At 49.3% G+C, this 12,903-nt stretch overlaps 1 protein-coding gene across 14 annotated transcripts in view; it reads right to left on the bottom strand.

The window, feature by feature from the left end:
• UBE3D (ubiquitin protein ligase E3D) overlaps positions 1-10,147 on the bottom strand; it is a 109,369-nt gene extending 99,222 nt beyond the window's left edge. For 12 of the 14 annotated variants that reach the window (XR_005930947.1, XR_005930948.1, XR_003921337.2 and 9 more), the window contains exons 1-3: positions 5,417-5,543; positions 4,762-4,961; positions 3,078-3,168 (exon numbers count right to left, since the gene is read on the bottom strand). Coding sequence is in view for 10 of the 14 variants with exons in the window: in XM_030000035.2 (XP_029855895.1) it covers positions 3,078-3,168; positions 4,762-4,961; positions 5,417-5,478 (353 nt within the window). In the remaining 4 variants the exon portion in view is untranslated. Of the gene's footprint in view, positions 1-3,077; positions 3,169-4,761; positions 4,962-5,416; positions 5,545-9,683 lie in introns of those variants that run through there. The other 2 variants (XM_030000025.2, XM_030000067.2) reach the window with 2 other exon arrangements.
• Between the last annotated feature and the right edge of the window lie 2,756 nt (positions 10,148-12,903).

Genomic DNA, 12,903 nt, shown 5'->3' with positions numbered 1-12,903 from the left:
GGAGCAGAGATTCCCCTGCAGCCCGTGGTGATGAAGACCATGGTGAGGCAGGCTGTCCCCCTGCAGCCCAGGGAGGTCCACGGGGGAGCAGATCTCCACCTGCAGCCCGGGGAGGACCCCACGCCGGAGCAGGGGGATGCCCGAAGGAGGCTGTGACCCCGTGGGAAGCCCACGCTGGAGCAGGCTCCTGGCAGGACCTGTGGCCCCGTGGAGAGAGGAGCCCACGCTGGAGCAGGTTTGCTGGCAGGACTTGTGACCCCGCGGGGGACCCACGCTGGAGCAGTCTGTGCCTGAAGGACTGCAGCCCGGGGAAGGGACCCACGCTGGAGCAGTTCATGAAGAACTGCAGCCCATGGAAAGGACCCATATTGGAGAAGTTCGTGGAGGACTGTCTCCCGTGGGAGGGACCCCACACTGGAGCAGGGGACGAGTGAGGAGCCCTGCCCCCGAGGAGGAAGAAGTGGCAGAGACAACGTGTGATGAACTGACCGCAACCCCCATTCCCTATACCCCTGTGCCACTGGTGGGGAGGAGGTAGTGAAAATCGGGAGTAAACTTAAGCCCAGGAAGAAGGGAGGGGTGGGGGGAAGGTGTTTTAGGATTTGGTTTTACTTCTCATTACCCTACTCCGATTTGATTGGTAATAAATTCAACCATTTCCCCAAGTCAAGTCTGTTTTACCCATGATGGTAATTGGTTGAGTGATGTCTCCCTGCCCTTATCTCGACCCACAAGCCTTTCGTTATATTTTCTCTCCCCTGTCCAGCTGAGGAGGGGGAGTGATAAAGTGGCTTGGGTGGGCAGCAGGTGTCCAGCCAGGCTCAACTCACTACAAACCTTTAAAAATTTCTTCATGACACGAATAAAGCCTTAAAGAATTATTTTATATATAAGCTACACTTAGCCTAACTGGAAGGAGAGAAAGAAAAAAGAAAGTATCCCAAATTCTTTGCAGCTCTTAAATCATGGAAGAAGAAAAAAAAAATTGAATCAATTCCTCTAATGCGGGTAATGTGAGGGTAATGGACAAGAATCAGAGAGCATAACCCCAACCTCTGAAGAGCTACCAGATTCATGGAAGGAAACAGACTAAGACAGGGCATTTCAGAAAATGTAGAGTCCATTTTCTTGCATGAAGGAAGGATCACTGACATTTAAACCATTCCTAACATATTTCTCTGATCTAGTCTTTAAAATGATGGCTTCCTGTGCAGTCTCTAACAGTAAAAAATAAGCTTTAGAATCGGTTTGGATTTGTTTTTTTCATTTTAACCTAAATTCCTCTTGCTTCAACTGAAGACTTCCTTGTTCCTGCTGCCACCTTCTTTGCAGCAACTTCTCACATATTAGAAAAGTCTTATGTCTTCCCCACAGCCTTATCTAAACTAAATCCCATTTATTTCAATTTCTTCTCAAAGGTATCATTGTCTAGATCTCCGTTTTTTCTTATTACAGACCCTTTCCTAGTAATTCACCCTTTAATAATTTCCCTCTCACACAGTTCTGTAACTTCCCTTCGATCCCACTGCCTGTGCTGCCACTGTCACACAGACTCTCCCTGGAGAAATCAACACACAAATTCTGTAGCTAAAAGTACTGACTATGCTACTGTCTTCCTTTTGGAAGTGCTGGAACAGAAGGTGTTGGATAAACTGGCAGTACCACTCTACTACCCTTGTCTTAATCAATGTTTTTTTAGTGATAACATTCAAGGGGCTCAGAGGTTCCCTGCAAGAAGAAATGCCAAGCAAAGAGCCATGAACACGCCTTCTTTTTCCTTTCTCAAAAATTCTGACTGCGTCACATTATAGGATGCAGAACCAAAAGATGTAAACTCTATACATATGAATTTGATGTGCTGAAATTCAGGAAAGCACCCTCTCAGAGACGAAAATACATAAAAGTGCAATATCTTTTGAAAGCAGATGTTACTGACTAGAAGTTAGAAGTTTCATTACTCTACAAATGTATCAAAATAAGAGTTATTACTAGACTTTCTGATGAGACATTTCAGAAGAGAAAGCCAGGAAGTCCTCATTCAGCTACATTCAAGCCAGCCGTAAATCCATACGTATGACAAGAAAGTAACTGGAGTTTACAGAATATACCACATTTGTATTACCATTTTGAGTATTAGGAGTGACACAGATCATAAAATGCTGCAAGTGCATCTCTAACAATTCTTATATATCCAGCTGAAGCTGTCAAAGTTGTTCATCAGAAGAGCCAGAAAATCCAGCAGCTTTTTATTAAAATTCTTATTCACTCTGCAGACTTTGTAAGGAACAGAGATAAGGCCAAGTCACACAGCTAAGAAACAGCTCCTCTGTTTCCCAAATTCAGCACCCCTGAACTATGTGGAGGTTGGCTTTGCTTAACAGATACAAGGGAGCTGTGGTCAACATCCCCATTCTGAGCAGCCACTCTGCAACTACAGCACGATGACTGAAGGGAATTTAAAGAGACTGAGCAGAACTGAAGACGATCCCTGAAGTGCAGAGGAAGAAAGAAGCGTAGGCTCAAATTTTCAGTTTTATTCCCTTCAACACAGCAAAGATGTCAGCTACTAATAGACTGAGTATTTTTTAAATCAGTGAAAACTATGAACATCTGCAATATTTCCAGGCCAAAATGTTACAGCTTTTTGTTTGTACAGCAAATCCAGAAGCTATTATGATGAGTGCAAAGAGATTCTGTACGAACAAAAAGCATAGATCTCAAAGCAGAAATTTTACACGTAAGGGAAGTCCAGCTACAAAAGAAAATGTCTCACTCAAAGCATAGCAGACAGGCAGGAAAAGAATCGAGATTTCCCAGTTTCCCAGGCAATGCACCAAACTCCCTTTGTAAGGTACTTCTACTTTACAGCCAGAATGAAATCAAGAAGTAAATGAATAAACAGTGAAAAACTGTTTCAGGTAATTTTGCTTTTAGTCATCCGCAGTGCTTCAAAAGTGTTCTCATCTATCAATTTCAAAATAAATACCTTTTAGCTGTCTCTCTAAGTACACAAAATAACATGAATAAGAATCACTGTGGCATTTATTGATATAAATACAAGACACTGCAGTACTCACCGGTCTTTTACTATGATGTCACCACAGGATTGACAGTAAAACACGTAATTCTTCTGGGGTTTCAGGCTTTCCCTCAAAGTAAAAACCAAGTCTATAGATAGAAGACAACATATTGATCTTCAAAACTGTGTAACACTTTCAGTCACTTGTACAGAAATATCCTCCCAAACACCTCAAACCAAAAAAAGGTAAGAATCTAACAAACTAGTTTTAAATTTTCAGGCAGGTAAGATACCAGGCACTGTGGTTCCATTCAAGGAATAGATAGTGAGCAATACCCTCTGCAGGCCAGCAAAGCAAAAATGGTCTTACAAAAGCCAGCTCAGACAACTTTTCAAAATTAAAAAAGGAGCTATAAAAGCCTCCAGGTATTATCAAATAACATTAGGTGGAAGAAAAGTAAAACTGTAAGCCTAGCTCTATGTATGAATATGTTCTGCATTGCCCACTTTCTCAAACTTAAGAATCAAAGTATATTCTCAGCATCGGCATTCAGTATTTAAGATTTAGGTTGCAACCACAAGTGAAAAGTACTTTAAAAGGTTCCAGAATTTCATATAAGAGACAACTAGTTTTGCATACTAACATAAAACATTTAAGGCTAACTAAGGTTAATATATACGTCGATTACCATCTGGTTCACATACTCGTTTTTCAAAGGTATGACTTTCAAAGGTAAATCTTTAAAACTTCACCTTTGATCTTTTGAAGCGTGCCTCATTAATAAGACACACTAAATAATTTTTGTATAATTGAATTGTCAGAGCACATGCATAATTACGGATTAACGTACAGAAGCAACCTCAGCGTACCATAAAATCAACAGAGCATTCCACTGTGTTTCTGGTGCTGAGACCATTATTGTACATCACATACTTTATCGGTCATTTCTACTTTAAAACCACAGAATGACCATTTTGTGTTATTTAATATATCTTTCTGTGTCACATCCTATTAAACGAGTCTAAACATATTGAGCTTGAGTGCTAGAATGAAAGAAGGCACCAGCTATACCACCATGCTTCCTATTTATGCAGTCACATCCTAGACCTGAATTAGCATCATGGAAATAAAGCAGATAACTTTGCAGATGTTACCCGCAACATTAACCTCTGCAAACTGAGGCTGCGAGAACGAGCCCCAACACAGAATCACAATCCTTTTATGATTTAAGTGGTCGGTGACAGCCTTAGCACGATAGCCTGGGTGAGTCGTACTACTGCATTTTCAGCTACCGAACACGGAACAGGAGGGAAAGCAAACAGTTTTGAAGTAACGCGGGAAAGCACGGGGTAGGAACCGAGAGCAGTTCTCAAACTCCTGCACTGACCCGGCAACCGCGTTTCCCTTTCACTACCCCACTTTTTGCACTTTAAAGCTGACAATTTTATTAAATGTTGCCATTTCCTGTTTAAATCTTCGATTCAGAGCTAAAGCGAGCCCGTTAGCGACGGCACACGCACAACGCAAACCGCGAAAACTCCAGCTGGTTTGGGGTTTTTTTTGTGCGTGTGCTGCCGAATCGACGCTTTACAGCCTCTCTCTGCACGCCACTTAAACCAGTAAGTCTTGAGGGCACCCTAAGCGAAGCTCCCTTTTTTTTTTTTTTTTTTTTTTTAAGCAACGGGCCAAGCTCCCCCCGCTCCCGCCCAGCGCTGAGGCGGCGGCGCCGGCCCAGCCTTACCGGCGCTCGGCGGCGGGCGGCGCAGGCGCATGCGCAGGTGCAGGCCGTCGCCGGGGAGGCGGCGCAGGCCGCGGCAGGAGGACGGGGCCAGGCTGACCCCTGCCGGCAGCGCCGCCGCCTGGCAGCTGCCGCCGCCTCTCGCTTCCACACGGTCCGCGGCCACCCACACGTCCAGCGGCGAGCTCGGCGGGTCCGCCTCGCTGGGGAGGCAAAGGAGAACGGGCTTACCTCAGAACGGAGGTGTTGGGACCGGCTGGCTGAAAGCGGGCGGGAAGGGGCTCAGCGCCGAGGCACCGGAGCCCGGCTGGCGGCTCGGGCAACGCAAGCCCGGCCTCGGGGCGGGGAGACACTCCCCCGCGGCCCGAGCCGCGCCCCGGGACCCACGCGGTTAAACCGGGGTCCCCCGCGGGGGTGAGGAGCGATCGAGAGAAATAAACCACCGTTCTCGGGAAGCGTTTATTTGCACAGTAACTCAGGCTTTTCCGAGTCGCACAAGAAGGGAAAGGGGGGGGGGGGGGGGGTTCGCCGGGACACAAACCCGTCCCGCCCCCCCCCCGCCGTTTAAGGCTAAGGACGCGGAAAGCCAGACCCGCCGCCCCAGCGCCGCGCCCTGCGCCTCCCGAGCGGCGGAAGGCAGGCAGCGCCCCCGCACTACCGGATAACCAGCAAGGCGCTCTGCGTCCCCCGCCTGATCTCCAGCAGGAACCCTCCCGCCATGCCGGCAGGTGAACTGCTCCGGCTGCCCGCGCAGGAAGCGGCGGCTCTTCCGCCCGCCCCCCCGCCGGCCGGCGCAGGCGCGGTGCGGTGCGGCCGCCCGCCACAGCGCCGCCTACAGCTCGGCGCCGGCGACGCCCCCGGTGCAGCGGCGGGAAGGCGCCCGCGGGGCGGCGGCCGCTCGCCCTCTGCTCGGCCCGCGGTCGGCTGTGGGGTCGGGTCTGGGTGCCCAGGGCTGGGTCCCGTCCCGAGGTCGAGGCCCGCTCCAGGGCTCGGCTGGTTTCACGGGGTTTTCTTACGCCCAGCCTGATGCTCTTGCGTGTCAACAGCTGCCTGTCGCCTACTGCCCTCCTGCCACACGGCCGCTGTGAGGAGCCTGGGCCCGTCTTCTCAGGCACCTCCCCACAGGCACCGGGGGCTCTGGTTGGGTGTCCGCCCTGAAGCCATCTCCCCTCACAGGTCTCAAGCTCCAACCGTCCTGGGCGGCATCCAGCAAACTTGGTCCCGTTTACCGACACCTTCCCTGCAAGAGGCATGGGGGCAAGACTGGGCATTGTCTCCTAGGTGTAGTCTATCAAGTGCCAAGTGATGGTGGATAATCGGTCTCCTTGATCTAAGGGCTCCGCTCCAGGATGCTGTCGGCCCTCGTTGCTGCCAGGGCCAGCGCAGCTCGCTGCCCAGCAGGGCCCCAGGGCTTCCCCATGGAGCTGCTCCCCAGCCGGGCACTCCTGGTCTCTGCAGGTGCCCAGGGCTCGTCCTTCCCAGGGGCAGCAGTCCCCCATGATAACCAAGCTTTGTGACACAGAGACTTCCCTGGGTTGTACCAAAAGGCTTCGTCCACTTCTTTATGCCGATGGGGTGGTCTGTAACATGCTCCCATCAAGGTGTCACCCTCACTGGCTTCTCTTCTGATCCTGACGTACAAGCTCCGACCCAGACCATTCCCCAGCCCATACAAGAGTTCCACACACCCAACGCTGCTTCACAGGGAGGGCAGTATCATTGGTGCTCACGTGGATAAGCAGTTGGGGGTAGTAGGCTGAGGGATGGGCAAGCCTCGGCAGTGTCCTTGCAACACGTTGGATCCAAGCCCCCAGCAAGTAAAAAACACAGAAAGTCAGGCAGCCCCAGTCAGGCAGCTGGGGTCCTCCATCCCTCACAGCAAGGAGTCACCCACTGCTCTCATCCACCACTTTCTCCCCGTGGTGCAGCTGTGTGGTTCAGGCGTGGCCAACTGTGGGGCTTCCCCAGATAAGCCTTTCTCCCCCTCATCTGCTACCAGGGCATGGAGCCTATATTCCAGTTGTAGATCTGCAGGTGGAGAAGGAGCTGTCCTCCTGTTGCTAGAAGTCTCAAGCTTCCAGCCTGACCCACCACGGGAAACCCTCCATTTCCTTACACCTGACCACAATCTCTAGCTGCCCCTCCTTCTGTGCAGTATGGGCTCTCACTTCCACAGGGTCTCTGGGAAGACCCTGTGAAACTCATTTTCATTTTCCCTGGTACTGCACAGTCTGCCGGACTCCTCCTCAAGCTCCTTAGATTGGCAACTACTCCTCACCACTGCACGTATCTGGCAACCAAGGGCGCCAGCTCTGCAGGGTGGTCCCCGCAGCCCCCAGCCTCCGAAGCTGCAGCCCCCCGTACTAGGTCTGACTGGGATGGAGTTGCCTCACAGCAGCCTGTGTGATGCTGTGCTTCAGATTTGTGACCAAACAGCGTTGATAACACACCAATGTTTTAGCTATTGCTGAACAGTGTCTGCACACGGTCAAGGCCGCCTCAGCGTCTCACTCTCCTCCCCCCAGCAAGTAGGCTGGAGGTAAGGAAGAGACTGGGGCAGGGGAAAGGTAGGACAGCTGACTCGAATTGATCAGAGCGATACTCCTTAGCACATAAGGTCATGCTCAGCAATAAAAAGTGGGGGTGTAGTCTTTCCAAAGTAGCTCTTGTTCAGAGACTGGCTGGGCATCAGCTATCTGCTTGTAGCAGGTGGTGAGTGATTGTCTTTGTACGTTTGGTTTTTTTTCCTCTTTCGTTCACTAACTAAACCATCATTATCATGACCCACAACTTTTCTTGCTTTTGCTCTTCTGGTTCTCCCCCCACAGAGCAGTAAGCTAGCATCTCACCAGGGTCACGCCACCATCCCTGTGAAGCTCTGTCTAAGCAGAAGCCTCTGGTGAGCCAGGGGCAAGCTCCCCAGTCAGTGCTGGGGACTGTGTCCTGGGGCATGTCACTGCACCACCACCCACCCCCTGCCTTGTGAACAGCCCCCTCTCCGCCTGTTGTGGTTTAAGCCCAGCCAGTAACTAAGCCTCATGCAGCCGCTCACTCACTCCCCCTTGGTGGGATGGGGGAGAGAATTAGAAGGGTAAAAGTGAGAAAACTCGTGGGCTGAGATAAAGACAGTTTAATAGGTAAAGCAAAACCCACGCATGCAAGCAAAGCAAACCAAGGAATCCATTCCCCACTCCCCATGGGCAGGCAGGTGTTCAGCCATCTCCAGGACAGCAGGGCTCCATCACGCCTAACGGTGACTTGGGAAGACAAACGCCGTCACTCCCAACGTCTCCCCCTTCCTTCTTTTTCCCCCAGCTTTGTGTGCTGAGCATGACGTCCTATGGTCTGGGATATCCCTCGGGTCAGTCGGGGTCAGCTGTCCCGGCTGTGTCCCCTCCAACTCCTTGTGCCCCCCCAGCCTCCTCGCTGGTGGGGTGGGGTGAGGAGCAGAACAGCCCTTGGCTCTGGGTAAGCACTGCTCAGCAGGAACCAAAACAGCCCTGCGTTATCAACACTGTTTTCACCACGAATCCAAAACACAGCCCCATGCTAGCTGCTATGAAGAAAATAATTCTATCCCAGCCAAAACCAGCACATTCTTCAGCCCTTATTCCATACCATTTACATCATGCTCAGGTCCCACACTATCCAATAGAACCTCATTAACCACTACCCTCCTTCCCATCCTTTGATACAATACACAGATATCATTCTCTTAGTCTATGGACCACCCTTGTGCAATATCCATAAAATGCCCACAAAAAGTCCATTGAGTTCATTTAGTCCATGACTTTGGGCTCCATCTCTTATGGTGGTCACTCAGGACAGGAGAGGTGGTGTGTTGTGTGGAGTTACTGGGCACCAAAGCCAGCTCAGGTCAGGTCACTGCTGCACTTGCACTGCTTCTTGTAAGGCTTGTCCTCCACTGGTTCAGGTGGTTTCTGCTATAGTGATTCCTATAACATGCAACTCAAATCATGGGTTTTTAAATTTAAATTTAAAGGTATTTCCATTAAAATCTCCACCCCTGGACCCTCCCTATGGACCAGACCATCAGGTTTAACATTGCAATGAACTCCTCCTCTAGCCCCTGCTCCGGCTTGGACTCATCCACAGACTGCAGTCCCTTAGGGGTGGACCTGCTCCAGCGTGCCCTTATCCATGGGCCACAATGCCTTCAGAGATGTACCTGTTCCAGCGTGGCCTTACGCACAGCTACAACCCCTTCAGAAGTAAACCTATTCCAACATGGCCTTACCCATGGCTGCCATCCCTCCAGGGGTGTACCTGCCCTGTCATGGGCTCATCCATGGCCCCGCGCTTTGAGGTGCTCCAGCATGACCTCATGCACAGCCACGGATGCTTCAAGGTGCACCTGCTGCAGCGTGGACTTATCCACAGCCACAGATGCTTCGGCGTGTACCTCCTCCAGCATGGACTTCTCCTTGGGCTACAATGCATTCAGAGGTATACCTGCTATGGCACAGACATAACCACGGCCAGAGATGCTTCCAGATATACGTGCTGTGGCGTGGACTTATCAATGATCACAGACGCTTCGGGATGTCCTGCTCCTGTGTGGGCTCATCCACAGGTCACAGTCCCTTCGACTCGAGTTCACACTGGCGTTCCAGCCTGTCCACTACAGCAGCACAGAAACAGCAGCGACACCCTGGCCATCTGCCAGCCCAGGCACATCGCCATTGCTGTTATCAAAATGTTCCCAGGCACAGCACAGTGAGATACTACACAGATAAGCACTACAGCAGTACAGCAAGCAGCGAAAGCAAAAATCAGCCTCTAACGAGCGCTGGACTCTAATACACAGTGAGGCACGCAAGCCCCATGCAAGCACAGGAGCCTGCCAATTACAAGCTAAACAGCAATAACAGCTATAAATTTGATCTAGCACATTCCAATCAAACCTGTCATTATCTCGAACCCTTCAAGCCCCACGTTGGGCGCTGGTGCATTGGCCAGGAAACATTACAAGTCTGCCCGAATTCCTCCCAATCCACGTTCACCCAGCTCTTGAATGCTGTCACATTGCACTCATACCAAACGGACCCTTGGCACAGGCATCTGCTCCTCTGGGATGAGGCTTCCTACTGCCTCTCACCAGGTCTTTTTATCAAGAGACTGTAAGCCCACCTTGACATTCCCTGTGTGACTGTGCCTTAGCTCATGAGCACAGTTACCACTGCACGCTTCATCCAGCATGCCGCCCTCACAGTATATAAGAGGTTGCTGATGGTCTGTATTCAAGGACACCAAGGAAAGAAGCTTCTGCTTTGGGAAAAAAAGTTTTTTGCAATGTTAAGTATTTACTTTCTATGAAAGTCACAAGACCTTCTGCGATTGCAGAGAGTTATTTGAAAACATGATCTGCAAAGCTTCACACAAAAAGGCAGATTTGCACATGTTAATTTTATAGCAATTTACTGTTTAAGACATGATTACTTTGAAGTAATCTTAGTCCTTGGAGTTGGCAAACCCAAGTAGATGTTTTAGGAGAGTCTTGAAGAAGTAGATGGAGTAAGGTTAGATTTTGTGGAAAAAATATAGCAGACAATAGTTGGCTAAACTGTCTCAACCAAGTATTTTTCTTCTACAAGGCATTAATTTATTCAATATTCTAAGATGCAGACTATACTCTCTACATGGTGTTCTGAGCGTGTTTTGGGATTTTGTTGTTGTTGTTTGCTTTTTTAAGGAAGAAAAATATTTAGTCCACATGGTAGCTTTCATTTCCAATTGCTTCACAAACCAATGTACATATTGCAGGTTAAATTGTTCTGAGCAAGTAGGTCACATGTCAAACATAAAATCCATGTAATTATAGGAGAATCGACTCCTAGTATTAGTAAAAGGGCCTTGGGCCCTGACTTTACAAAGGCTTACACAAGACGACAAAGTTACAAATAATCTTAAGTATTCGCAGGGTGTGAGCTTCATTTATTCAAAATTCTCTATTACAGGTTTCCCACCATTTCTCCAGTGCAATAATTACACAGAACTGAAGGTAAATGTCCTACAGAGCGAGTGCATGTAGCATCAGTGGTGCATCTAGCCCAGTATTTTGTCTCCAATGTCAGTAAAAGGAGATACTATTTAGGAAGAGCTCCTTAGCGTGGCCACTTCCCAGTACTTCCCCTACATCTCTCATTGTATTAGGGATGCTGGAGGGTACATCCCTGCCTATATCCTTCCATGTCCACTTACGGATGTGTTTGCCATCAATATGAATAATGCCTCCTTGAACCTACAGATAGCGTCCAAGTCCCCAACCTCTGGTGGCGATACAGTCTAGAAGCTCACAATCTGCTTTGCAGAAAAGTGTTTTCTTTACGTGTCTCAAAAATGATCTTCTACTGTTTTCACGAGGTGCCTCCTCACTCTCATACCGTGGGATTTGGTTAATAACAACTTTATATCCTTCATGATTTTGTAAACCTTGATCAATCCTCTCTCCTGCCTTCTCTCTCTGTATCGAACAGTCCCAGCCGTTATTGCTCTCGCTGCAAGGCAGCGGCACCATCCCTCCTCTGTGCCCTCCCTAACGCCTCTACATCCTTCTTGAGCCGTGAAGACGAGAAGTGATGCAGCAATCCATCTGAGGCTGCGCCAGCCTTTTATATAGCGGCCAAACTACTACCTCTATCTTGCTCTCAATATGCTTCCCGATAACGTACAATGTTTTGTGGGGGTTTTTTGATTGCCACTGCACATAAAGTTGATGAGGCAATTTCAGAGAACTGTTTGAGAGCTCCGAGTTGTAACTGCCCCTACTAAATTCAGCAAAACAGAAGCTTAGAAATCTAACCACTTTACAGTGCGGGAGCACGTGAAGGCATGTAGTCAGTTATTGGAAGTTGTATCCCCTTTGTGAAGATCACCACTCTTAAATAGCTCCAAAAGCACGACCCACCCTAGATAAGAATTAAATCTCAAATGCATTTGTAAGTATCTTCAAAGAAAAATAAATATAAATGCACCATTTTAGTTGGAAATGCACGACCTGTAGAGTCATACTCGGTGCCCCAGAAAACCAGTGGGAATTGTCAGCTTTCCAAAAAGTAACTGTTTCTCATCTACTGAATCCCAGAATAGTTCAATGAGAAAAGCAATCGCATTTCCTCTTTATTATTATCCCAAGTCTGGAGAATAAAATTAGACTTCATAAAATGTTGGCTGATAACGTAAGTCAGCAAGCAGAAGATTTATAAATATTATGAGATTTTCCCCTGGCAATATTTTAGAAATATTTACTTGTCTTCAGACAAAGTCTAAAAGATTTATTATATAAGCTGAATGCACCTTTTTTTTTTTTTTGCAGTCACTTAAGTAATTTATAACCATAATAACCACTTGCTATTATGAAGCCTGCTTATATCTGAGAACCGTAATGATGGCTTTCAAACTAACAGATTGCAGTCTAAGAACCGTACCCTTCATACTGTGGAACGGGTCACTTGAAAATCACTCTTGAGTAAAAAATTCCTTCCAGTATTGTCCACGTGGGCACCCCCGCGCCTTTCTGCGTAGTAAGGACTCAAGCGTACTACTCACAACAAATTTTAGAAAATTCTAAATACAACTACTAGTAGTATAATCAATAATATTTTCTGAAGTGCCCCCTGCCTTCCATTTTTACCTGCACTGTATTTGGCGAACTACATGAAGATTAGGCAAAATAAACGTATATCCCCGCCTTTAACCCTGTTATTTTTATTTCCGCCCGTGCCCAAGCGCCCGCTTTCCCCATACGTGGCACCACGACGACGACGGCATCGACGAGGCCCAAGAAGCTCCCTCACCGAAACTCGCAGCCCAGGCGCAAACCCACCTCTGCCTCCGCGCAACGCGCAACGAACGCCGGGCTGGCGACTCCCGCGCCAGCGCAGGTGCGCACAGCAACGCACCGCTACGCACCTGCGCAGGCCAGCGCCGACAAACCGACCACCGCTAGCCCCCCCCCCCCCGTTAACTCCCTGCTTTTCCCCATCCCAAACGAGAGCGCCTGCGCGCTCCCGCGCCGCCCACCCCCGCGCAGGGGCGCGCCCGGCTCCGCGCCCGCGCACCGCCCGCCCGCGCGCGCGCGCGCGCCCTCCTCCGGCCGCCGCCCGCCAGGGGGCGCGGGCGCGG

This window comes from Aquila chrysaetos, chromosome 2 (genome assembly GCF_900496995.4).
Source record: "Aquila chrysaetos chrysaetos chromosome 2, bAquChr1.4, whole genome shotgun sequence".
Lineage (NCBI taxonomy): Eukaryota > Metazoa > Chordata > Aves > Accipitriformes > Accipitridae > Aquila > Aquila chrysaetos.
This window is presented reverse-complemented; position numbering and strand designations above follow the sequence as displayed.